The 24077-nt window shown below is 43.8% G+C and overlaps 6 protein-coding genes across 6 annotated transcripts; 2 read left to right on the forward strand and 4 right to left on the reverse strand.

The window, feature by feature from the left end:
* Positions 1-239: 239 nt before the first annotated feature.
* On the forward strand, positions 240-1309 carry HEM4_2 (uroporphyrinogen-III synthase; the record flags this gene model as incomplete). The annotated part of the gene is made up of 2 exons (XM_066121199.1): positions 240-570; positions 681-1309. The coding sequence occupies 2 exons, from the start codon at positions 240-242 to the stop codon at positions 1307-1309; spliced, it is 960 nt and encodes a 319-aa protein (XP_065973554.1).
* A 23-nt stretch (positions 1310-1332) lies between these two features.
* OXR1_2 (oxidation resistance protein 1) lies at positions 1333-3041 on the reverse strand. The gene is made up of 2 exons (XM_066121200.1): positions 2295-3041; positions 1333-2140 (listed from the first exon to the last, which is right to left on the reverse strand). The coding sequence occupies exons 1-2, from the start codon at positions 2694-2696 to the stop codon at positions 1715-1717; spliced, it is 828 nt and encodes a 275-aa protein (XP_065973555.1). The 5' UTR covers positions 2697-3041; the 3' UTR covers positions 1333-1714.
* A 679-nt stretch (positions 3042-3720) lies between these two features.
* J3458_018714 (uncharacterized protein) lies at positions 3721-6409 on the reverse strand. The gene is made up of 4 exons (XM_066121201.1): positions 5431-6409; positions 5147-5342; positions 4676-5057; positions 3721-4512 (listed from the first exon to the last, which is right to left on the reverse strand). The coding sequence occupies exons 1-4, from the start codon at positions 5541-5543 to the stop codon at positions 4136-4138; spliced, it is 1068 nt and encodes a 355-aa protein (XP_065973556.1). The 5' UTR covers positions 5544-6409; the 3' UTR covers positions 3721-4135.
* An 891-nt stretch (positions 6410-7300) lies between these two features.
* On the reverse strand, positions 7301-11257 carry SEC24_2 (COPII subunit; the record flags this gene model as incomplete). The annotated part of the gene is made up of 2 exons (XM_066121202.1): positions 7301-10578; positions 10652-11257. The coding sequence occupies 2 exons, from the start codon at positions 11255-11257 to the stop codon at positions 8347-8349; spliced, it is 2838 nt and encodes a 945-aa protein (XP_065973557.1). The 3' UTR covers positions 7301-8346.
* An 899-nt stretch (positions 11258-12156) lies between these two features.
* J3458_018716 (uncharacterized protein) lies at positions 12157-14025 on the forward strand. The gene is made up of 3 exons (XM_007808245.2): positions 12157-13048; positions 13211-13468; positions 13570-14025. The coding sequence occupies exons 1-3, from the start codon at positions 13032-13034 to the stop codon at positions 13586-13588; spliced, it is 294 nt and encodes a 97-aa protein (XP_007806436.1). The 5' UTR covers positions 12157-13031; the 3' UTR covers positions 13589-14025.
* Positions 14026-17383, reverse strand: J3458_018717 (uncharacterized protein). The gene is made up of 4 exons (XM_066121203.1): positions 16530-17383; positions 15733-16470; positions 14843-15610; positions 14026-14747 (listed from the first exon to the last, which is right to left on the reverse strand). Exons 1-4 carry the CDS (start codon positions 16587-16589, stop codon positions 14463-14465), a joined length of 1851 nt encoding a protein of 616 aa, XP_065973558.1. The 5' UTR covers positions 16590-17383; the 3' UTR covers positions 14026-14462.
* Between the last annotated feature and the right edge of the window lie 6694 nt (positions 17384-24077).

Genomic DNA, 24077 nt, shown 5'->3' on the forward strand with positions numbered 1-24077 from the left:
TAAGCCACAGTGCTAACAAATTGCCCACCACCACCAAGTACCAAGGTACTAGGTCGGTACTAATTGTAGAGTCTTTTGCGATGTATCTTGCCATTGTTTCCATGTTCTAATGGTGTTACGGGATTCTCCAAGGCGATTTAATAGGAGTTCGACCTACTTGATACCTTACGCGACTCTGGCTGCAATCTTGCGGAAAACCAAGAAGCCTATACGCCGTCGTTATACAACAAACTCCAAGCATGGCATCGCAATCTCCGGATACCGAGTCAGGCCATACAGCAGCCTCAAAGGTGCCCATATTGCTTCTCAAAACAAGATCAACACCAAGTGATGCTTATGAGGAAATCTTGACAACTTCAGGACCCACGAACGAGTCACTCGGTCGAAAGTTTGACCCTCAATTTGTCCCTGTACTACGTCATCGGTTTGATGCCGGCGGGATGCAGAGAATAAGGGCTTTGCTTCGAGCTAAGGAGATCGGCAATACACCGGGTTGTAAGTATGGAGGAATGATATTTACGTCTCAGCGAGCCGTGGAAGCTTTTACCAAAGTGGTCAACGACGAGAGAGGTATGATACATCATGGCCTCTCCTCCTACTCTGTGCCATGGTCTGCCGGCAAGCTCTCTCAACCCCTATGCGTGACCCGCGGTGCTAATACCAAATATGAAAATATGCAGGAGGACTTGGAGAATCGCCGTTTCTTCAAAATACGCCAATATACAGCGTCGGGCCCGCGACTACCCGTGCGTTAAGGGCTATCCAAGTAGAGCCGCCGCTACAAATATGTGGCGAACACACGGGCAATGGCGAGGCTCTGGCGGCATATATTCAACAACACTATGGACAGTGGTACCATGATCGCGAAGTCCGGCCTCCCCTTCTGTTCCTGGTCGGTGAGCAACGCCGTGACGTCATCCCCAGAGTCCTGATGGACCCCAGTTTACCACATGGCGAAAGGATCATCGTCGACGAGGTGGTGATATACGGCACTGGCGTTATGGAATCATTTTCGGAGGAATTCGAATCCATACTGAATGACACCCGACATGAGCCTGAGCGGTGGGTTGTTGTATTCTCCCCCACGGGGTGTGACACCATGCTTCGAGGGTTGGGACTGCTTGATGAGAGTGATGGGAAAGTCAATTTAGAACGCAGGGATGGCAGGACTTTTATTGCGACAATCGGTCCAACAACAAGGGCGCATTTGGTCAACCGCTTCGGGTTTGAGCCAGATGTGTGTGCCGAATCACCCAGCCCGGATGGAATCCTGCATGGTATTACAAAGTTCACCACAGGCCACACCTGAAACTGGCGCAATCATACTCTTTGTTGTTGTTGTTTTTAGACTATGGATTCTATAGCTGTAAAAAGACTGTTGCATGTTGTCGGCTAAACCACTTGCAAATCACGCCCTCCTTGTATTCTCCAGGGTATCCGTTTTGTATTCCTCAACAATAGTTTTGAAACCGTTCCTCTCTCAGGCGCTCAGGCGGCCCCCCCGGCGGGTTGCAGTTTGACTTCCGTCTCCCCCAAACAGTGTGTCTTTCGGGGGCGGTAATCGACTGTTGATGGCAGTCTGCTGCGCTGTCTAACAGCATATTTTGATGGCATATCGCACACTTGTGTCATAGACCTTGCAATTGTATAAAAGTAATCAGCCATCCCACGCAGGCAACATCACGAAGGTGTGTTGAAAACCCAAGGTGGACGACTATGCACCAAGAACCCATAGCTCGACACCCCAGACACCAAACTTTTCACCTGCATCGCTAAGCGGCTCGTTGCCGAAAGTCTCGCATTGTGAACTGTGTCCAATATCCAGGGAGTCATCAAGCCAAAGTCCGTAGTGCCCACCGCCAGAGCCGACGGAGACGAAACCTGTTTCGCAATTTATATAACAATCATTCAGGCCGCTATACGGAAATGCTTTGAATCGTACGGACTCAGACGGGGTGGAAGTCCCGCTCTCCGACGACGGTATCGGTGCGAGGGTCGTGCTTCGAGTAAGGTTCGTCGTATCGGCTGATGGGGGCAAGGGGAGGGAGGCGAGAATCGAGGCTTTCCAGAGAAAGCATTCGCCATTGCCGAAGTACGAAGGAGATGGGTGAGGATACTCTGAGAGATAAGCTCCGAAGGTCTGCATCGTTTTACCAGCCACAACATGTTGTAAGCCCATGTAAGTCCTGATAGGAGCATGACTACCGCTAACGCCTTGTTCATGATGCGATTGGGAGAAAAAAAAAAGAAGAAGAAAAGAAGGAAAAGAGGACTAGTGACAAGTGCAGACTCACCCCGCCTTCTTGGTCTTTGACCACAAGCACGAAGCCAACTCTGAGGCCCTCATAGTGCCGGCATTTCTGATACAATGTAGACAAACTAGCGCCGTCCTGCTCAAGACTGTAAACTAAATGCCAATCGTCGACAATACGCAGCCTCTCCGGTACCATGGTCCGGATCTCCTCTGCAATAGCACTGGTCAGTAACCGGGCTGCGATCGGGGTATTGTCGCGATACCCATGTAGGATCAGCGGCTCCAGCGGAGGAGGGCGAAATGGGCTGGCGGTAAGAGCACGCCGACCGCTTGGAGTGAAGACGCCATTTACGCCGTCCTTGCCTTGGTCGTCGCTGGTATCTGCTTCGCTTCCGAGCTTTGTGTCTTCCGTCGAAAAGCGCCGTATCAGCCCCGTCCACATGCTGCCTAGCTACAGACGTGAATGCGGGCGGGGATGGCGGGGAAAGGAAGTGCGGTGTATTGGTGTTGCCAGGCTGGCCCGTTGCTCAGATTTCCCCTAGCTCGTAGCCTGGAAGGGGATATCGGGTCGGATACATGAAGGATTTATGTTTTGAGATGAATCGAGGACGACATAGTTGCAGAAGGGAGCCACAGTGGAGATGATTACATGCTCGGTATAGATGCGTGCCCTGGGTAAGCTCCAGTGTTTGTGCAGGATAACTAACATGTAACCACTTAGCCTGGGTGCGTAGGCAGAAGAACCTTGGAAGCTGTCGGTGCGAATTGCTGCAGGCCAAGACGTTAGTCTCTACCTGATGCAAATATCTCAATCACTAAATGGAAACCAAACATTGAGCAAACGAGGACCGGAGTAGCTATGCATTTTCCGGCACCGTTTAGGCGACCGATGTTTTATTACATCAACGGCGTTATGATGTGGGTCACGAGCGTATTTGAGTTGTCGATGGGCCGAGACTAGAGCATTGAGAATCTGAGAAAATGCCTTGATTGCTATGCAGGCGACTGTGGATAATGGCCGTTGAATGACTCCCGTGTAGCGACACCTGGATGCTTGGATACCGCAGCCTCTATCGCAGAGAAGTTTGTTGCAGAGCCCAGTCGCAACCGGTTGGCAGTGACATTCCGACCCCATCTGCCCAGGCCATGGCCTTACTGCGATGTCCCCGATATTATACATGTGTCTGGTAAATTCCGGACACAACCGATCATAGTCACGTAATCGATCTGCCCTGTGGGCTCTTCGTTGTCTCTGCTGCATCTAGCGCTGAAATATTGTTCATGGCGTGTAACGGCTCTATTTCTTGCGACTCCGCCTATTGCTCAGTCACATACCAGGCCAGTTCGTGACCTACACAATAGAAGCTGATGTCTCCTCCACGTTGTGGGTTTTGAGCTTGAAGTCCTGTTTTAGCTTTCCAAGGAAAGGCACCATCAGTTTCTTCTTCTTTGTTTTTAAAAAAAGAGAAAAGGAAAGAATGTTTGTATTTTTATTTTTGTAAAAAAAAAGTTGGCTCAACTATGACAAATCATTTTTGCTTTGCAGATACTAAACTGTTCGTAGACAACTGGCTATTCTCCCCCGTCACAAGCTGGTCTCCTGCCTGCTCGTCCGGCGCACATGGGAGTATCTATCCGCAACATTCAAGAAAATTGCAACATCATTCCATCCAAGTATTGCACTGTCACATGGAAGTCGAGGTAAAATGAGTACTGTTCTGCTACTTTGTTGCTTCAGGTTCACCCACTCCCCTGGCACCTCCGGTCAATGCAGCCTGGTGGACATTAAGATTTTCTAATCCATCGAACCAGTCCTCCCGAAGAAAGCTCCCTCCCAAGCCTCATGTTTTTGTATTCGTGTCCATCTTCAACCAAGTTCTCTTACCTCATAATCTCCTGATAAATGAGTTGTTTCAGCTGTTCTTTGCTCAGGGTATCCTTGTGTTTGTCAAAGTCGAAAAATTCTTCAGGAGTCGGAGGTGCAGTTGGCTCATCCTCGGGGTCGTGATACGGCTCCAGGTAGGGATGCTTTAGAGCTTCCTCAACTGTGATGCGCTTGACAGGATTGAAAGCTAATAGCTTTTCGAGGAGATCGAGTGCCAAGTCAGACGTTTTTGGAAATAGAGTCCTGAATGGCACCTTCTTCTTGAATGGTAGAGACCGGATATACTCTCTAGCACGCCGCGACTTGATGCCATAGTAGTCTTCCATGGTAGGTGTGCCGAGAACATCGAGAATCAGAGTCAACTGGTGATGATCTACAACATAGCGCGACTGTCAGCGTCATGTTTCCGTAGCCACCACTGCCTCGAAGGCTACCTGCTGCCACCACCTCATACGATAACAACAACAACAAAAAAAAAAACACTCCCTCGAGGGAAAGCGGGGTTCGGGTTGGGATCGTTGATTGTTGCCACTTACAGTCTTTACCAGGGAACAGAGGTTTTCCACTGAGCATTTCGGCCAAGATGCAACCGACAGACCAAACGTCAATGGCCTTTGTGTATTCCTTGAACGTTAACATAATCTCTGGGGCACGATACCATCGTGTTGCAACATATTCCGTCATGAAACCAGAATTGTCTTCTTGAGATGCAGCCGATCTTGCCAGGCCAAAGTCACAGACTTTCAAGTCGCAATTGGCATTGAGAAGTAGGTTGGATGGTTTCAGATCTCTGTGCAGAACGTTTGCTGAATGCATTGCTTTCAATGCGCGCAAGGTTTGATAGATGAAATACTGGCAGTGATCGTCTGAGAGATCCTGTGTTCGGATGACTCTGTGCATATCAGTCTCCATCAATTCCTGAAGCATTGCATGTATGGTTAGCATGTTAACCGCAGTAGAGTAGTTGAACGGCCAACAAGTGGCCGAGACATCGGCGACAGACTCACCTGAATAAGATAGACCTCATTGAATGTATCGTAGCCACGGGGCTTCTGGATATCGAGGATAGAGATGATGTTCTCGTGATTGAAGTAGCGAAGGAGCTTCATTTCGCGCAAAGTTCGGAGACAAAACATGGAATGATCGAATGGAGTGATCTTCTTGATCGCAACCTTCTGCCCTGACGGTTTGTGTATCGCGGAGCTACACATTTACCCTTGTAAGCAAGTAGGCATTTTGGCTTGCTACCTTTCAGACAGGTCTCTCAGTAGCTCACGACAAACGCACTCACCAAACGACTCCATATGCACCTTCTCCTACAACATCTTGAATGTCGTATTGCTCGCTGACATTGAAAGAAATCTTGCGGGAGCCTCCAGCATTTGGAGGATTCGTACGGGACATGATGTTCTGATGAGACACGTCTGTTTGGCAATGGCGGGGTAAAAAGCACGACGGCGAAGTACGAGAGGGGATGTCGAGCAGCGGTAACCTTTCAAAATCGCCCAAGGAGCCTGTATGCCGTCGGGCAGTGTAGTCGTTCCGGCGCTGAGATAATTTGAAGGTAGAAATGACAAAACGCTTTCTCCACGGATTGAAAGGAAGGGTGATGACGAAAGGTGAGACTGGACGAATGCTCAACTTGAAAACGACGGACACACCCTGAAATTTACGAGGCGGCTGTCAAGGTGTTAAGACAAACCCCCGCTCGGGCCTCGTGTTCTAAAGTCGACGGTTGGCGGGCAAGGGAATGACAAAAGGATCGCAGTGCGGCGAGAATCAATCTGGAATAGAGCCGTCGAGTAAAGTAAGATTCTCTGTCTTGAAGACTAGCGTGCAAGGCGATGGCGGTTTGAAATCACAAATGGGCGACGACGCGAGACGACGAGCCAAGGTGAGGCGAGGACGATGGCTAAGGTGCCGGTTGCTAAGATTATCGACGGCAGGTGGGGTCTGGTTCAATGTTGGTCTGGTGGGTGAAAAAGGGGTGGGGGGGTTCCTTCAGGTGTCTCCAGGCGCCTTCAGGTGGTAAGGTTGCCAGTGTCAGTCAAGACGAGGCACCAGACGCTTTGCGAGTTTCAAGTCGGGTAAGAGACCAGAATAAACCAGGAGCAGGGGCGCAAAGGCGCAAGGGCTCAAGGTCTTTTGAGCTTTCAAAGTTGTTGTCAGTCTGTCAGTCAGTCAGTCAGCGACACAATGGGGCCATGCAAACGACAGCATCGAATGCTATTATTGTCCAAAGGTCCCGTCTGGCCAAAAGGGTCAACTGGTAGCTTCGAGCAGTGAACGCCTTAAACTGTCCTTGGGGCAGCACCCAGCGGCCTTCTAAAAGCAAAGGAACTGAGGGGTCCGAGTTCCACCATGCGAACAGAGTACGCAGTACTACTCCGCACCGAGTACAAGGTCTACACTACACTAGGAGCACGGAGTACCGAATACTCAGTACGGAAATGCCTTGGACTCGAAATGACAAGGGGTTTAAGCAGCATTCGTCAATGTTGCAACCCGCTCTGAAATCACTGGTGGTGGTGAGCACTGGGTGGCCTCAATGGTCATCGGTTCCTTAACGGCGGAACAAAGTGCATGGATTGGGTCAAAGGCAGGCAACACACCTGAGGCTAGTTGACCACACAAAGCCATCAAAATTGGAGGCCAGGCCAGGCCCGTCCCGCCCAAGCCAATGGACGACCCGATAGTTGCGCGGCGTGACTTTAGTGTTGCAAAGAGAAACTACCTGCAGTTGTATGTCGGGCCATCACATCATCCATCATCCACCGTCCATTCGTCCATCGTCCATTGAGAACGGTGCCAATGCAGAGTGGTCAACTCCAAGATGCACCAACTATTGGGCCCTTGGCACTGCTTCAGAGGCCCGGCCCCTAGAGGCAAGTACCTATTTATACCTACCTAGTACCTAGTGTCTTGGTCCGACGTTGAGATGTGTACAGAGTCTCTCCGTGCTGATGCACAAAGTGACCCCACCCAGCGGTTAACAAAGCAGGCTGCCAGCGACTGACCAATGACCGACCGCTGCCTACTGGGCAGCAGTCCAGTGGTCGCATGCATGGCCAGGCACACCCTGGTTCTCCCACCACACACCTCAAGTGCTACCGTCCCATCCACTATTAATAAGGCATCATCAGACCAGTTGACCTCTTTACGGAGCACCCGCCAACCAAAAGAGTTATTACAACTTGAGAACGAGTGCCAAATACGGAGTGCTGCGTACGCATGATCGATCCTGGTTTTAAACTCGAGCCAACCGTTAACAAGCCAAAAGGGGATTGTCCGGTCTGAAGAGTCCAGCTAACCAACCATTGGGCGCATCTCTCGGCTGCACTTCTTCAGGATATTTATCATCTTGAGTTGAGCCATCCCATTTACGTTGACATATCACATATCATCTTACACTCGTTTTGTAACCGACCATTTTGATCAACCCCATGTATTTTAGATGAAAAGATGTGTGTGTATGCCATAAATACCTTGCTAGCCGATGCCGCCGAGTCTCTGGAAAGCCCAGGACCCAAATATTTCGCCTCGTCTTTGACGAAATCATCGGTACCCAACACAATTTATATGCAGAGGAGTTGGGATGGGTGGCCGATTGATCAATTCTCCATGCCGGGATCCTACAGGGGCTGGCTGCTCATCACCTCCAATGACTGCATGCATAAAACAGGACTTTGATTGGCACAGTGCATAAATTCCTAGCCGCTAATCGACGTTTGGACTGGATCACCCCTTCGGCATAACTCGTCTACACCATGGCCAAAATGTACTATGAACAACCGAAGACAGTATTCTCCCGTTTTTGATATCGAAAATATTCGTCAACATCTATTCTGCAAAAAACCACCCATGAATTAGGTCAAGGCACGACATGACTCTCTGCAACTCCTCTTTCTTCAAACTCCATTGCCTCGCCATTGCCATATTCCCATCATATTGTCCGTAGCGTTTCATGGCTTCTTCCCTCATCAGACTACATGGTGACGCTAACAAACGACACATTGCGCCACATCCCATTCCCAGGCCATTTGCTTGATATTCGCCGAAATAAGTAAGGACAATGCTCCTACGATCAGATGTCGAGTCCACATCTTTACTACTGTACGACCTATTCCTAGTTAGTAAAATGGTATTATCCTTCTGGTGCTGGAACAAACTGCTGAATGCTCTGTGACAAAATAACACCCCAACAAGTCTAGCGCATACTGACCTTTTCTCTCAGCACACCGAGCCATTGGGCCGCACTGACTCCCTGGTCTGCTCGGTCCTCAACAAGTAATGTTTGTGCCCACAGCTTCAAGCTAGGCTCGCCGTCTTCCCGCACTATATAAAGGTGCGGTACTGTGATGCTTCCGACCCCGAGCGACTTGTGGTCTCTGCTCTTCTGGATGACTGCTCTCACACGCTCATTGAAGTCGTTATCAAGCTCAGGGACCCGGCCTTTACCAACGTGGACCTGAGCGCGTTCCTCGACTCCGAAGACGTCTGCAATTAGTTGGGGGATAGCATCTCGCCCAACCCAAAGGAATTGAGTCTGTCCGTCATCGATCAAGTAAAGCCCATACGGGACCAGTCGCTCCGATGACAGGTTTATCGCTGGTGGCAAGCCGATCTGACCTGTTTCCTCGTCTGGCATTCCTGCATTGTCAGGCATATCATGCAAAGAGTACATTCTGGGGTAAATGTAGCGCATCAGCAGTGGCACCGGCAAAGTCGAGAGCAGACAGAGTGCTGCAGAACGGATGTCTGAGGGAATCTGCGTCGACTTTCGCAGCCCCACGTTCTTGATAAGACCCAGAAACAGAACGGGCAAGCCGCGGAGGTTCGCAGGGAATTGCAAACCACCTCCACCCATGCTACCACCAGCAAGTTCCTTCTTGAATGTCTGCAGGACTTCAGTGAGCTTAGCCTGCAAAGCATCTCTTGCCGCCTCCAGGCCGCTGTCCAGAGTCCGCTCTACAGCCTTGTGGCTGAAGTATGCGGTGATAGCACACTGATCAGCGGATGCATATACATCAGACAAGTTTGTGGTAGTCGGAAGAGAAAGGGTCAACACTCGAATGCGGCGTTCACCGTTGCATGTGGTGTGAAGAACAGCAGCTTGCAGACACACAAAGTTTTTATTCAAATTTTCGTCAATGGCAACCTCCACGACGTAGCACTGATCGCGTGGGAATGCTGGGAAAGCACAAAGATCAGAGCTCCGATTGAAAAAGTTGCCATAGAAAGCATTCATACGCAAGCCTGTAGTGGCACGGACGCGAAGCACTGCTTCGAGACCGATTTCTGATGACAGGTAGTCGCTGAATTCCGACGCAAATTTGAGGGCATCTTCAGGACGCGAGGCGTGCCAGCCTGGGTAGAACCATGTCTGGCCACCAGTATACCGTGGAAGATTGCTGAGTGAGGCGACATCTTGGTACTGCGACGAGAACAGAAACATGTCGATGGAAACCTGGTTCTTTGAGCATTCGACAGCAAAGCTTTTGTAGAAGCTATTAGCAGTCTGCAGGAGACTACCTTCCCTTGATGTGCCGAGTAGCTTTTTGTCTTCCCTCATATCCAGTTTGCCATCGCCAATATTGGGCAACGAGGAGGTCAGAACAACGATTTTGCCGCCAAGGGAGGAAATGAGCTTGTGCCCTGCCCTGAGGGCTGACCCCATGCAAGAGCCATTGCTATGATTATTCTGGAACATATCTGGCAACTTCTGAAGGAATTTCTCTATGCTCTGGCGACTCTCGGTGAGAGACACGAGGAGATCATGTGGGACAGGGAGAAAAGGCTCCTCCAGGTCGCTGACAACCAGCATATTTGTTTCCCCGTTTTCATCTTCATCCTTCGGAATTGAAAAGTAATGCAAGCTGGTGTCCACTGCGAGGAAACCAAGCCTCGTACGTCTGTCAGCATTGGGGATCCTGCTGAGGCTATCGAGTATTGTGCGAGCGCTGGTAGCCAACATGCCATTTGAAACCGAGGCATAACTGACATCAAACAGAAAGAGGTACACCAATGGCTGTGGAGGTCGAACCATGTATTCCTGTGGCGCAACAAACTCCACGACGGAGTGATTTAGTTCGTGACGTTGCATTCGGTTTACTGTCTGCTGCGCGGCCGCATCCCAGTCGAATGCCTGAGGAACATCGTTGCTCAAGTTACACATGTTGCATCTCCAGCGATGCCCATGGTCTAGGAATGTCACAAAGGGGTTGATATACGTCCTGCAACGGCGACAACGCGCAATGACCTGGTCTTGGACGACCGGAATTTGGTCCTCATCGTCGTGGAGCGCGCCATATGGCTGAATGACGAGAGCAAAAGGGAGTTTGGATTTCTTGAGAAGCGAGTTGGTCGTTGGCACAGCATTGAGGGTTGAGCGAATGTACCGTGGCGAGCAGTTGGCGTCTGGAGAAGGGGTTACGCTCGACTAGATCAAAACCGACGTTTGTTAGACAGTTTGTCCCGACGCACCGATACGATAATGGTAATAGCTGACTTACATTGGCTGGCAAGACAATTGGAGGAGGCGGCAAGTCCAGTTCAGATACTGAGAAGGGATTGTTCATGAGATCGGTGGGATATAGCTGGTTAAGCGGGCCAACTCGAGCCGGTTGCTGTGTGAAGGCCTGACCAGGCTGCTGATACTGTTGTTGAGGCTGGCTACCCAGTTGCATACCGCCCATGCCCTGGGTGATTCCGGCGACCCCTGGACCGCTGGGTTGAGGACCGGCACCGGCATAGCCTTGATCAGGTGCTTGGTAGCCATATGAAACTTGCTGTTGAGGCTGTACAGGAGCCTGCGAATACTGGTAGCCTGGGCCGGGAGCTTGATGCTGTGCATCCGGCTGAGGATAGTTTCCATACGCAACAGATTGCTGAGCGGCAGGCATTCCGTATTGCTGGCCGCCGCCCTGCATCTGACCCCCAACAGCAGCATTGGCTCCAGACCCGACTTCAAAGGCCTGGGCGGCGTATCCCCTCTTCTTCTTTTTTGAGGGCGCCGCGACGGAGGCATCTTGTGGGGCGAAGCCAGCTTGAGCAGGTTGCTCAGGTTGCTCGGGCTGGCCAGGGTACTGGCCGTAACCGTCGGCGCGAGGAGCGGACATGACGGGAGACGGTACGTGAAGGAGACTCGACGATAGCCTCAAGTGCTGTTGAAGGGGGCGGACGGGGACGATGAAGGCTTGAGGGAGAAGAAGAGCCTGTGGTGGGCTCTGCAACAACCGCAGGCACAGTCAGAATTGAAGCCAGAGCCGAATTCGCGGTCGAATTCGAATCGAGGTGGAATCGTCCGGAAGGAGGACACGACAATGGAAATGACAGGAATTGGAGGGTTGAATTGTAGTTGGACGTTGCGATTTATGAGGTCCAGGCAGACAGGCAAGTATGAGCACTTGAGGCGGGCCTTGGCTGAGCGCAGGCATTGGTCATTGGTAGCTCAGGGTTGACCTGGAGAGCAAACAACTTTAGAAGGATATGACTGGCCACAGCACACTTGGAGAGCTGTCCTTTTCAGCACTCCGAACCTTGAAAGTACATGTACACCCGCCTTGCCTTGCCCGCCCGAAGCCATTCTTTCGTAGAGCTCTCGACAGGTGGCGTGCAAGCCAGCTCAGCAAGATGTAAGTAGATGATACTTTTATGGCGGGGTTGCTGGCACACAATTAGTTGCCCAGTTGTCCTTCACAAAATGGTACTCAATACTTCTCGTTTACTGCGTCCCCGTCCTGTTCTATGCTAAGTCTAAGTACTTTAGGTACCTACTTTAGGTACTTTAGGTATGTACTAAAAGTCTGGTGAGTTGCCCTTCGAGTTTCTCAACTGTAAAAAACCTTGGCACCTTCTCCGCTTAGGCCCGTCTTTGCCGGTGCAATGATTTTTTCCGTCCTTGGCTATTTCTTCCGGTTGAACGCATCTTGGTTCCAGCGGCGGTTTGAAGTGTTGAATGAATTCGGACGATGGCGTAACGGCAGTTGACGGTTGCGCAGGGACATCACCTCTGCTTCCCTACTTAAGTACAGTTGTATGATGCCACAGAGTCAACTCCTGCGGAGTACTCCGTACAGTCACAAGTGTCTGTTTCTATTAACACTCGAGCAGCCCTTCGGCGTGTGACCCCTGGACCCGCAGTGCGGCCGCCTCCAAGAATTCATGGGACAATCCCTCGACGTGGCTTCAGCGGCGCCATTGGCCTGGCCCATGTTGCACAAACCACTGTTGGCGGCACCCGGGCACAATTGAGCTTTTAAGCATGGAGGTTACGACTGCGGCTGCTTCAAGTACGGCATGCTTACGAGGTGAGCCCACCCAAGCTGCATCCCAGTTTGGGGGCTCCCGTCTCTCAGCCTGCGATTCTGACAAAAACCTAGACCATTGGTAACAGCAAATTATCTACACGAACCTATCGCTACACCACAGGCCTCTTCACGTGCCTTACCCAACATCGGCCTTGCATTTACCTGCCACCGGCCTGCCTTTGTGCAGCTCACCGTTCGTATCACCCCAGCGCCGTCGTCTCTGACCAACAATCCGAGACCTACACCCGCTGCGAAAGTCGATTGCGCGCCCTTGACACCGACGCACTTCCATTTCGCCGCAGCTCAACTTTGTTCCCAACTTCGCTTTCGTCGCAGCCTTGGCCAACCCCGAGTAGCTGTTGCGACCTGCTCACTCGGTTTGATATCTTGCTCGGAAGCCTTGTTGGAAACAGTTTGCCCACTCGCCCACATACACTGTGACTGACTGGTTGACTGGTTGACTATTTGCAAATCAAAGAGTCTGTCGCCGACCGCCTTCAGCCCAACAACTCTATTTTCCATCCTTCCCCTGGGGATATCCAACCTGCCTTGTCTGTCTGCGTACTCCGCAAGTGAATGCATCATGGCATCAACTATTGGGTGAGTTCCTCCCAAATATACCCCTGCAATCAACAGTTATACTACTCAGCCATGTCGCTTTTGCGACTGACGCATTTCCACTTCTATCCCCTTGTATCCTTGTCTAGGGCTCCGGCATCCTACCCGTTTGTCAAGTTTCTGACAGTCTTGCTATGGCCACAGAAAGATAATCCCTCTCGTTATCGCTATCCTCCTCGTATCTGCCATCGCGTGGGTTCTATACCAAGTCTATGAATCAGCAACCAAGTTTCGCGACACGGCGTCGGAGCGAATGGGCAAGAAGAACGTCGTCTTCACCAAGGACGGCGTGCGAGTTGGTGTAAAACATGTGCAGAATGAGAAATACGTTGATAAGACCCAGAGTTGGGTCGTGAAGGCCTGGAACCTGGGCCAGCCGCAGTCACAACCTAAGGAAGACTTGTACGTTAAAATCCACTTGTTCTTCCTGAGGAGTGCACGCCCATGAGGTGCAGGCCAATTTTCTAGTTCGTCAGATGCTGACTACGATTTTTTTTTTGTAGGGCAAGGCGAAGGAAATAGACGTCCTCGCGTGGTTGATTTCATGAAAATGTTGCAATTCCTCCCGCTTGCATATGTGTCTCCAACCCATGAGCAACACCTAAATGCATTGTTAGAAGATTATTTGTTTCTTTGCAATTCTGGCGCAGGAACGCTGTTTCGCCCACTGGACGCTATTACTAACGGTGTTTCCAACTTTTGTTGAAGAGTGTTGGTGTTGCAATATGCCTTCCCACATGGTTCAGAAAGAGGGATGGAAGATACGAGGAGCAAAATGTGGTCCTAAGCCGTTTTAACGTCAATTTGAGACATGAACAGATACATTTGCCGTTAATATGATAATCCACGCTTAATGGCAACAATTCATGATTTTCGTTTCTTCTTCTTTTTGGCACTGCAGGACAAGAGATTTTCTTGTATTATTATTGGACTAAAAGACATCGAGGCATAAATAAACACCCCTTTTTTGTGTGTTTGTGCACCTTATCATCAGTTCATGATCTTGCACATGTCAATTTGAATTAGTAGAATGGTGTATTGATAGTTGAGCAAAATACATGTCCATGGCCGGGGAATTTATTGCAGAGTACGCCCAAGGCACCCGAAGCAACACATTTAGACGAAGCGAGCGGTTCAAGGATCAGCCATCAGACTTCTTCCAAACCAAACTTAAATATCCTTTTTTATGTTGCCCCATCAATGTTTTTGTAAATAACAAGCGCTCCAAAGCAAACGACGAGCGGCGGGGGTAGCCGCTGGAGTGGTACATACGGCCATGACACAAAGCTGGCTTGGAACATATTTCGACAGTATAGAGAAAAGGGTACACCGGCATAGATTGAAACAGAGTCTATGTCTGACAGCTGGCCAAATGAAATTGGAGACCAGTGAAATATTAGATAGTGGTCGTGGTGACATGTTGGAACTCGAGCCACGTCTTCGTTCTTCGCTCATCAACATTGTTAGAGGACCTCACAGCTTTCGTAAACACACTGGCAGCTTCTTGGTCTAATTTTGCCTTCTCTGCAGTTTCATGTTGTGGTACGAGTGGGCTGGCATAAAAACTCGGCGTCGGGCGGGATGCTTTGGATGCTTGCCGCTCAAAGTCGCCGGCAGTTGCGAAGGGTCTTGTAATGAGCCCGTCTCGAAAAATTAGCATCGACGGAATGCGTATGTTGAGCTACATGGGAATGATCAGCCGTCGTCTTCCAAAGATGTTATGGTACTAGAGCAATGGGCAGCATGGCTGGAGGAGCATGCTAGCAATAAGCCTACCTGAGTTAGTAGTAAAGCATATCGGACCCCTAAGTGAGAGCCGATGTACTGGAGCCGACCTCGAACCCAAGTCCGCTGAGAGTCTGTCAAATAATCCAAGGAGTGAATGAAAGCGAGGGGCCAAGTCATAAAGTATCCCGATAAGCCCTTTGACGAATCGTCCTCGCCGCAGGCAAAGGTGGAGAGGTTCGCACGTTCCAGTAGGTCCCTACGTTTGGAGAACCAACCAAGTTGGTAAGGGACGGAAGAAATGACGTCGGTGACAATATCCACGGTCGTTCTCGCGGCATTGGCATACTCTGGAGTGGTTCGGTAGTCGACGGGAGCACAGACCCAGGCTGCACATCGCACAATAATTGAGTTGAGTATGATTCGTCCGCATCGCAGCATATTCCAGATCGTAGCGACCCACAGATCATTATAAACGTCTACTCTGCCTGGGTATACCTCTGCTTTGGTGTAGTCGCCATTCGGTACATTGTCCTCCCAAGTAGCGGTCTTGCATTGAAAATAATCGGGGAGGTTCTTGCACCAGCTTGCGCAGGCTTGGTCCTGCGCTTGACACCGTCGAATCATGTCGATAACGATTTCCATATTATCCGGCGTCCGAGGCACAGTTGTGAGAAGCCGGTTGGCCTCTACCCTGAGCTCGCCAACCTTGATACACAGTCGCTGACATTCGGACGCGTGTCTGTCCCTCACCGCATCCTCGATCCACCAAGACACATCCATCCCCGGCGATTTTGATGTGCTTAGACTATGAATAATCTGTAGGCTGTTAGTCCAAAGTTTGACTTACTCCGAGAGACGTAGTGAATTTCAAGCTGAGGAGAATACCAGCAGGATGCTTTGTGTGCGTGTATGTGTGTGTGTTTTTGCGTGAGACTCACCATTTGTGTGCGCACAGCGATAAACATATTAAGGCCAACCTTTGTTTGAAGCTGTCTACGGCCTCGAGCCTTGGCCAGCTGTATTGCACCCTCGATATGAGAACCCCAAGCTAGCATTCCCATAGTTTTGGCAGTGATGTTCTCGAATAAGCCCAAGAGAAGCACGGCAGCCAGCGTCGCATCCTCCTTGGCAACTTCAGGGTCGCGCAGGGCCGCAAAAGTTGTCGACAGCGCTTTGGTGTACTTCCCCAGTGCCTGCTTTTCAAAATGATTCCCGTTGCCGACCCCGTTGTTAAGGGAGGCCAACGCACAGGCCTCAAATGCGTACTTGTAATGTTGGGGGACTGTGTCGGCGTTTAAGAGAGGGACAACGAACTCCATGAACCCAACAAGATTGCCGTGACGAGGAACTAATACATAATTGGAAATGAAATGACACGCAGCCTGATCCTCTAGAGGCAGCTGAGGAGTTGTGGAAACACGGGGTAAGCGAATATTGTGCGATGTTGGTGATAACGGGCCACCACTATCGGACGACGAAGACGAGGATGACGGTGACACTGCTTGCTCTGCTTCTCGTCCATGTCTGTGTGCCAGAGCTTTCTTCGTCGCCCTCCTTGCTCTTCGCTCTGTTGCTTGGGTTTCATTCCGAAATACCAAATCAAATTCGTCTTTGTATCCAGGACAAATTCTTCGACTTTTGGCACATTGATTACAAGTGGGCTTTGTTTCGTCACACTATCCCAACGAATTATTAACACAAGGCGCGAGATTGTGTGGCGGGGGTGAGACTATACCTTTATACGACGGGTTCTGCACATCTGGCAGCCCCTCGAGGGCTTGCCGCAGTACACCATGATCTCAGACACGTAGGCGCGCCGATAGAATGGCAAGGAGAAATCAACAACAAAAGCAGAAACGACTCTCACTTTGTCCTGTCTTGGGACGGTCGACGCCGAAGGGCCTGCCTATGGTGCCAGGAGATAGGTTCTGTCACGGGTGCGACCAAGATCCACGTTCGGTAGTGTCGATGTGACCAATTAGTACGGCAACGCGGTTCAATGTCTGCAGAAGCAGACGCGAATCTGGTGATGAGACGGCAGGACAGTTGGTTTAGAATGTGCAAAAGTGTAGGCTCCCTTCCTTCTTGCGGTAACGGATGTGGGAGGAAGTTTGAGCGCGCCGATGAGAGGGAAGCCGACGTATGAGAGTTAATGCATGAGGTACAAATAGGCTGCCGATTCCATATGTCCAGCTGATATGGACGTCTGGTGGTGTTCACTTGGAATGATGACAAGCCAGAGCGCTGTCAGTACTGTGAGCATTAAGCAGTGGAGGTCAATCGTCGGGGCCGTTTACTTGCGCACGCAATGGAAGCTGGAAATGAGGCCAGGGACAACAATGAACCGACCAGCCAAGTGAAAGCCGGACAAACAATGTGCGGGAATGAAAGCGAAATCGGGGAAGGAGGACCTGGAGGTGATGATAATGAAGGAGCGAGTACTCGGCAACCAGCAGCCTTGGAAACTGGCAGGCAGACTGCTTCGGCGAGGTAACCCAAGTACCTGGGTTAGTTTGGTTGATAGTCCCAGACCACGGTCAAGGCAGGAGCAAAATGCGGGAACTGGCAATCTGGGCCAAATGGGAACATGGGACCGGCGTTGACATTGAAGGGGTAAAAATGTCACTGATCCGCTGTGGGATGCCCCAGATGCCCCAGCCAGCGGTGTCCTGAAGCCTCACGCCGGTCAGCAACGGTTAAGGGTTCAATGTTACATCAAACATACAATTACTAGGCGATGGCCAGCCATTGACATCCATGTCTGGACGGGTGATTGAAATGTTCGGCAAGCTGGGCAGCTCAAAGCTACCCACTAGGCTAGGTTGGCAGCCAATTAGTTGAGTGGAGCCGGGGGAGGCGGGGGAGCTTTTGCATGTAGTGGCTTGCCGGGATTGACTAGGCCATCGATTCAATGTTGAGGAGCCACTAGCCTTGGCTACTAGTAGTAATAGTCAAGTCTGGTAGTACTCAGCACACAGGTCAACTCTTGCCAGAGCCGCCGTAGTATCCCCTCTGGTGTGTTAAGGCTCCAGTGAGGTATCTGCAGGGATGTGTATCTAATAAGAAGCTAGATTCTAAAGGGTATATATATTTACTAGTAAATTAAGTGATAATAAAAGTTCTAATAAGAAGGTTTATTATAAATTATTATATTATATATATTATAGCTTTAACGCGATTAATAGGCTTAATACTAGCGATTAAGGGTATTATTAAATAAAGCTTTAAGAGGCTTTTAAGAGCTTTTTAATTAAGGCTTTTTAATCTAATAACTTTAATAAGCTAAGTAATGTAATTTTTCTTCTCTTTAAATAAATTTATACTATAATACTAGCGTAAATTTATCCCTAGCTTAATATTATTATTTAAAGTTACTTATCTTTTCGTAGGCTTTATAAAGCTTATTAATTAGCTATTATTATTATTAAAGCTATAATTTATAACGCTTAAAAATAGGCTTATTATAAAGCTATAAAATATAATTATTAATAAGTGAAATATTAAGTAAAAAGTTCCACGTTAAAGCCTATTAACCGCTCTTATAAATTCTATGTTTATACCCTATTAAGCTTCTTAAATAATTATTAATTTTTACTACGTTTATTTAATTATTATAATTAATTATAATAAATAAAATTAAAAGCTCTTTCTTTAACTTATTATTAAAAACTCGCTTAATTTCCCGTAATTTTAATTATATTAATATTAAGTATTACTATAATTATAATTAATACTTAAAACTAGTATAAAAGGTAATTAAAAATAATATAAGAGCGTTATTCTTCCACGCGATTTAAAGTATTTAAGTTACTTAAGATAAATTAATAAGGGTTTTCCTAGTAATTATATTAAAAATAACTTACTGTAAGGTGGTTGGGGAACCCCGCCTACCTGTAACGCAATTAATAACGTTACGTGGAACGGGGGCTTTAGGACTATATCCCTTATATCTCGTATAACTAGAAAATAGAATAAGCTTTAATTATTATAATATAATTACTCTTACCTTAGCTACCTAACTTTTAATCTCTCTTATAATCTTATAATTTTTAAAGCTTCTTAAAAAAGTTACTTAATTAAAATAGTAAAGATAAGTACCTAAAGAACCCCTATTTTATAAGCGCCTTTACCTTTAATAGTAGAGAATCTAATAGAATTACTAAGTAATTAAAAGGATATAATAGCTTTAAGTAAAGAGAAAACACTTAAATAATTAAATGAGATTATTATAGCTCTTTAAAATTAAATCGCTTAATTAAAGGAGTTATAAGAGCTTTAAGAAAAGAAAAAAAAGCTATAAAAATTAATTCTTAGAACCGCTTACTTAATAGTAAAAAAGAGATGTAACTCTTATAATTTAAAGGGAAGTATTAATTAAAAAGTATAAGTTAAAAATATTAATTCTCTTTATTATTTAATAAACCCTTAAAAGTATAAGATTTAAATAAATAACTTAAATTATACTTTTAATAAAGCGAAACGTAAGTATTATAAGAATTACTAAAAATTTCTCTTTACCTTAAATTATATAAACTTAAAATATAAGGTAAGATAAGACTAATACCTTAATAAATAGCTAATAAATTAAAAGAAAGACCTTAAGAATAATTAAAATACGTTTTAAAATTAAACCCTTATACTTTTAAAAGACGCGGAAAATTATAAGACTTAAATAGCTATATAATTAAAATAAGTAAAGTAACGCGAAAATTAAAGCCCTATAAACTTTAATATTTACCTAGATTTATTAAAGAAACACCTAAAAAGAGCTAGCGAAAAGTTACGGGCGCTCACCCTTTTCGTTAAGCTATAACCTAAACTCTAAGACCACATAAACCTAGACCTCTAAATGTATTGTATTTTTTGTATTTTTTACTATACTGTATTGTATTGTATTATAATGTAATATATTACAATACATTACAAGATTAGAATACCTATAAATGTATTATAAGGCTATAAAATATCTAATATTATAAATAAATGCTTATATAAGCATATTATATATTAAAATAAAGCTAAAAATCACGTGATTTTGAATCTTTAAAAATTAACCTTAAAATGTGGATATTAAGCGAGATATTAAGCTTTAAAGTTATGTCTTAAAATAAAAAGTAAGTAAAGCGGGGCGAATTTTCAATTGCTTATAACTTCTTAATGTAGTAACTTATAATAGTAAAAAGTGGGGCATTTTAAAGAGCTGATTTAGCTCTTTTAAATGATATAAAATTTCCCCTTATAACCCTTATAATTAGCCTTATAATTTTAAGTTAAAAAAACAAGGGTCTTTTTTCCTTAAAATACATTTATAGGTATTTTACTAATGTAATGTAATGTATTTAAATACAATACACGAAAATACAATACAATACAAAATACAATACACAATACACTTGTATTTACTATATTTGTAAGAGCTCTGCTTATATACGAAGAAATATAAATAAGCCCGGATAAGATTAAAACTATTAAGAAATAGCCTACACTAAAGAATCTAAAAGAAGTTAAAGGATTCACAGTATTCGTAAACTTCTACCGTAAGTTCTTAAGCGAATATAAAGATATTTTATAACCTCTTATAAACCTAATAAAGAAAGAAGTTAGCTTTTAATAGAACGAACTAAAAGCTACGGTATTCTAAAAGATAAAAGATTTAATTACGTTAGAACCTATATTAAAAGCACTTAATTAAGATAAACCTTATAAGCTTAAAACGAACGCCTTAAACTTTATACTAGGCGAATAGCTTAAATAATAAGATAATTAAGAAAGATTACACCTAGTTACATTCTTCTTAAAGAAACTCTACGAACCTAAACTTAATTATAGGATTTATAATAAAGAACTTATAGCTATTATTAAGTGCTTTAAAGAATAAAGATACTATCTTATAGGAGCAAAGCACTAAATTAAGGTCTATATTAACTATAAGAATCTCATATTATTCTTAACTATAAAGGATCTAAATAAACGATAGATTAAATGGTATAAAACCCTTACGAATTATAACTTTAAAATTATATACCGTAAAGAATTTAAAAACGAAAGAGTAAACGCGCTTAGCCGAAGAGAGAACTTGAAATTAGATAAGTAAGTAAGTAATACACCCTTATTACGCGCTACTAAGAATAGGAACCTTATACTAGGCACCCGAGAAATTAATATAACCTAATAAGTTAAGCTAAATAAAACATAAATATATTAGATCGTATTATACATTAATAATAACAGTTATTTAAATAATTAAAAAACGAAAACGCATTTATTTAAGAAAGGTAAGACCTTCTTATATAATAAACGGTAGTATATTCCTAGTATACTTTAAGAATAGCTTATTAAGGAAATACACGAGCACTTATTACACGAATATTAGAGTGTAAGGAAAACGATTAGTAGGCTAAGAAGATTATATAACTTCCTAAAAAGCAGAAAAATAATATAAGAAGTTATTAAGAAATACGATACGTGTAATAAAGTAAAATTAGCGTGACACGCATTATACGAAGAATTATAACTAATACTACCACCTAAAAGAGTATAGTAAACTATTATAATAGACTTTATCGTTAAACTACTAAAGTTAAAAGAACCTATAATAGAAGTAGCTTATAATAGCATCTTAATTATTATAAATAAACTTATAAAATACGCCTATTATATTCTATATAAGGGATCGAGTAATACTAAGGACTTAGCGTATATATTCTTTAAAATAGTTATTATATAACATAAATTACTAATAAAGCTTATATTGAATCGTAATAAATTATTTACCTTAAACTTTTAGAAATACCTTATAGAAACTATAAAGATTAAATAAAGCTTATTAATAGCATTCCACTTATAATTAGATAGACAAATAGAAATCTTAAACTAAATACTTGAATAATATCTGTGAAGCTATATTAATTACTAATAGAATAATTAGGTAGAATAGCTACTACTAGCATAATAGGCTTATAATAGCTCTAAGATTAATAATATAAAGATGTTACTATTTAGGGCAAATTACGGATTTAACCCTATTATTAAGACACACGCGGCACGAAATGTAAACGCACTAGTAGCTATAGCATATACAGTAATAATAACAGAAATACAGAAACACTTATAATAGGAATAGATATTTTTACAGAACCAAATAAAATACTACGCGAATAAAAAGAGATTATTAGCGCTAATCCTAGAGAAGGGATATAAAGTATATCTTATTCGTAAAAACATTAAAATTAAATAACCTAGCAATAAACTTAACTAGAAGAAGATTAGACTATTCCTTATTAAACGGAAAATCTTAAATACTAACTATAAACTATTATTACTAAATAAAATAAGAATTCATCCTATATTTCATATATTACTATTAGAGAAAGCACTAGATAAATCTATAATCGCTATAAATATTATAACGAAAGATACTAATAAATATAAAGTTAAACGAATACTTAAAGTATAAGGAGATACAAAGAATCGTTATTATCTCGTTAAATAAAAGGGATATTTAAACTCTAAAAACACCTAGAAACCAGCTAAAAATCTTACGAATTACTTAACGTTACTTGAATAGTTTCATTTCTAAGAAACGTATCCCAATTAATCTTCTAAGCACCGTCTAATAACTTAATACTAAATTTAGCATTTAAGAAACGAACTAAAGTAGGATTCAGATTCTTAAAAGGAGTAAAAAGAACCCCTATAGCCTTTTAAAGCTATTCCGCTTCCTTACGTTCCACACGTTTTAACTCTTTAACGTTATTAATACCACGCGTAATCGCATATATTATTTTCTTAAACCATAATTTCTTTTATTTTCACAAGTAACGCACCTTAGCGCTTGCCTTTTTAAGTTCTTCCTTAATAGCTTCCAACTTAAACTTAGCTTTCTAGTATTAGGTACTAATATAACGTAACTACTACGGGGTAAGAGGATTTATATTATAGTAAGACCTATTTAAACGAATATACTTATAATAACGGGATAAGTTCACGTTAAACGCCTTATAATTCTAGAGGCCTTAATCTCGGTAAAAGGAACAAGCGGGTATATTAATTAGATTCCTAATTATTAACTTAAGAAGGGCGTTTCACTTGTTTATCTTACGAGAAGGTTTACGAGATTAAATGAAAGGTCTTAAGACACGATTAGCCGATATAATAATACACTAGAAGGATAAAGAAGGGAAAATTACCTAAGCCTTAGCCGGCCTATTTTAATAGCCTTAAGGATAAGACTAATAAAGGAGGGGTATTATATTACGAACGTTATTACACGAGACGTGGGAAGCTAGGCTATACTAGCAAGGGTAGGTATAGCTGCTAACTAATAAGGATATTAAGTTACGTAATAGCTTATTAAATTATATAGATGATCTAATAAGACGGGATTATTAGAATTATTAGGCGATCCAAATAATCCAGGTCTATAATAAAGAGATAAACGAATACTTAAGGAGGAGGTATTCCCATAATTAAATAGTCTAGATCTCTATTAATTAATCTAAGTAATAGTTTTACTATTAAGAGTTATACTCTTAACGGCCTTATTGTAATACTACTTAAAAGCTACTCTATAGCATTTAACCTAACTTACTTCCTAAGAAACAGACCTACTGTGCCTTAGAACCTAAGCCACCGTTACATCTAGATATAATATCTTTAGTAATAATATTTAAAATATAAGCTATACAACGAATATTAAAAGGTTTTAGGTTTTTTTTCGTATAAAAGTTTAAAAAAAAGGTAAGAAAAGTGTTATTATTAGAGCTATTATCTCTAGTAAAACTATAATTTAAAATAAGTTAATAAAATATCATAAAATATTATAAAATAACCTTATAATTAACTTACCTTAATATTTTTTCTACTTTTATATTATATTCTAATAATAATTAATTAAAATAAAGATTAATAGAACTTCTAGTGTAAGTATTAGGTAAATATTTAAATCCTAAATATAATTAGTTTAAAAAGTTAAATAATAATATAATATATAATAAAAATAATAAACTAACCAATTAAATAGTATTCTAAATTAAATTTAGGGTTTAGCCAATTAGCTATAACTCCTAAATAAGATTTAGAATTAATAGAAGTCTAAATATTAAGTTAAATAAATATATAACCTAATTTATTAACTTAATTTTAAATTATATTAATTGTATTCTTCTTCATTTTTAAATATAAAATATTTATATAAGAAAGTATATTTTAATAGTGAAAAAAGCTCGTATCTTAACTAAAATAAGTTAATATTATTGAATATATATTATATTATTAAATATAT

This window comes from Metarhizium acridum, assembly GCF_019434415.1.
Source record: "Metarhizium acridum strain ARSEF 324 chromosome Unknown scaffold_555, whole genome shotgun sequence".
Lineage (NCBI taxonomy): Eukaryota > Fungi > Ascomycota > Sordariomycetes > Hypocreales > Clavicipitaceae > Metarhizium > Metarhizium acridum.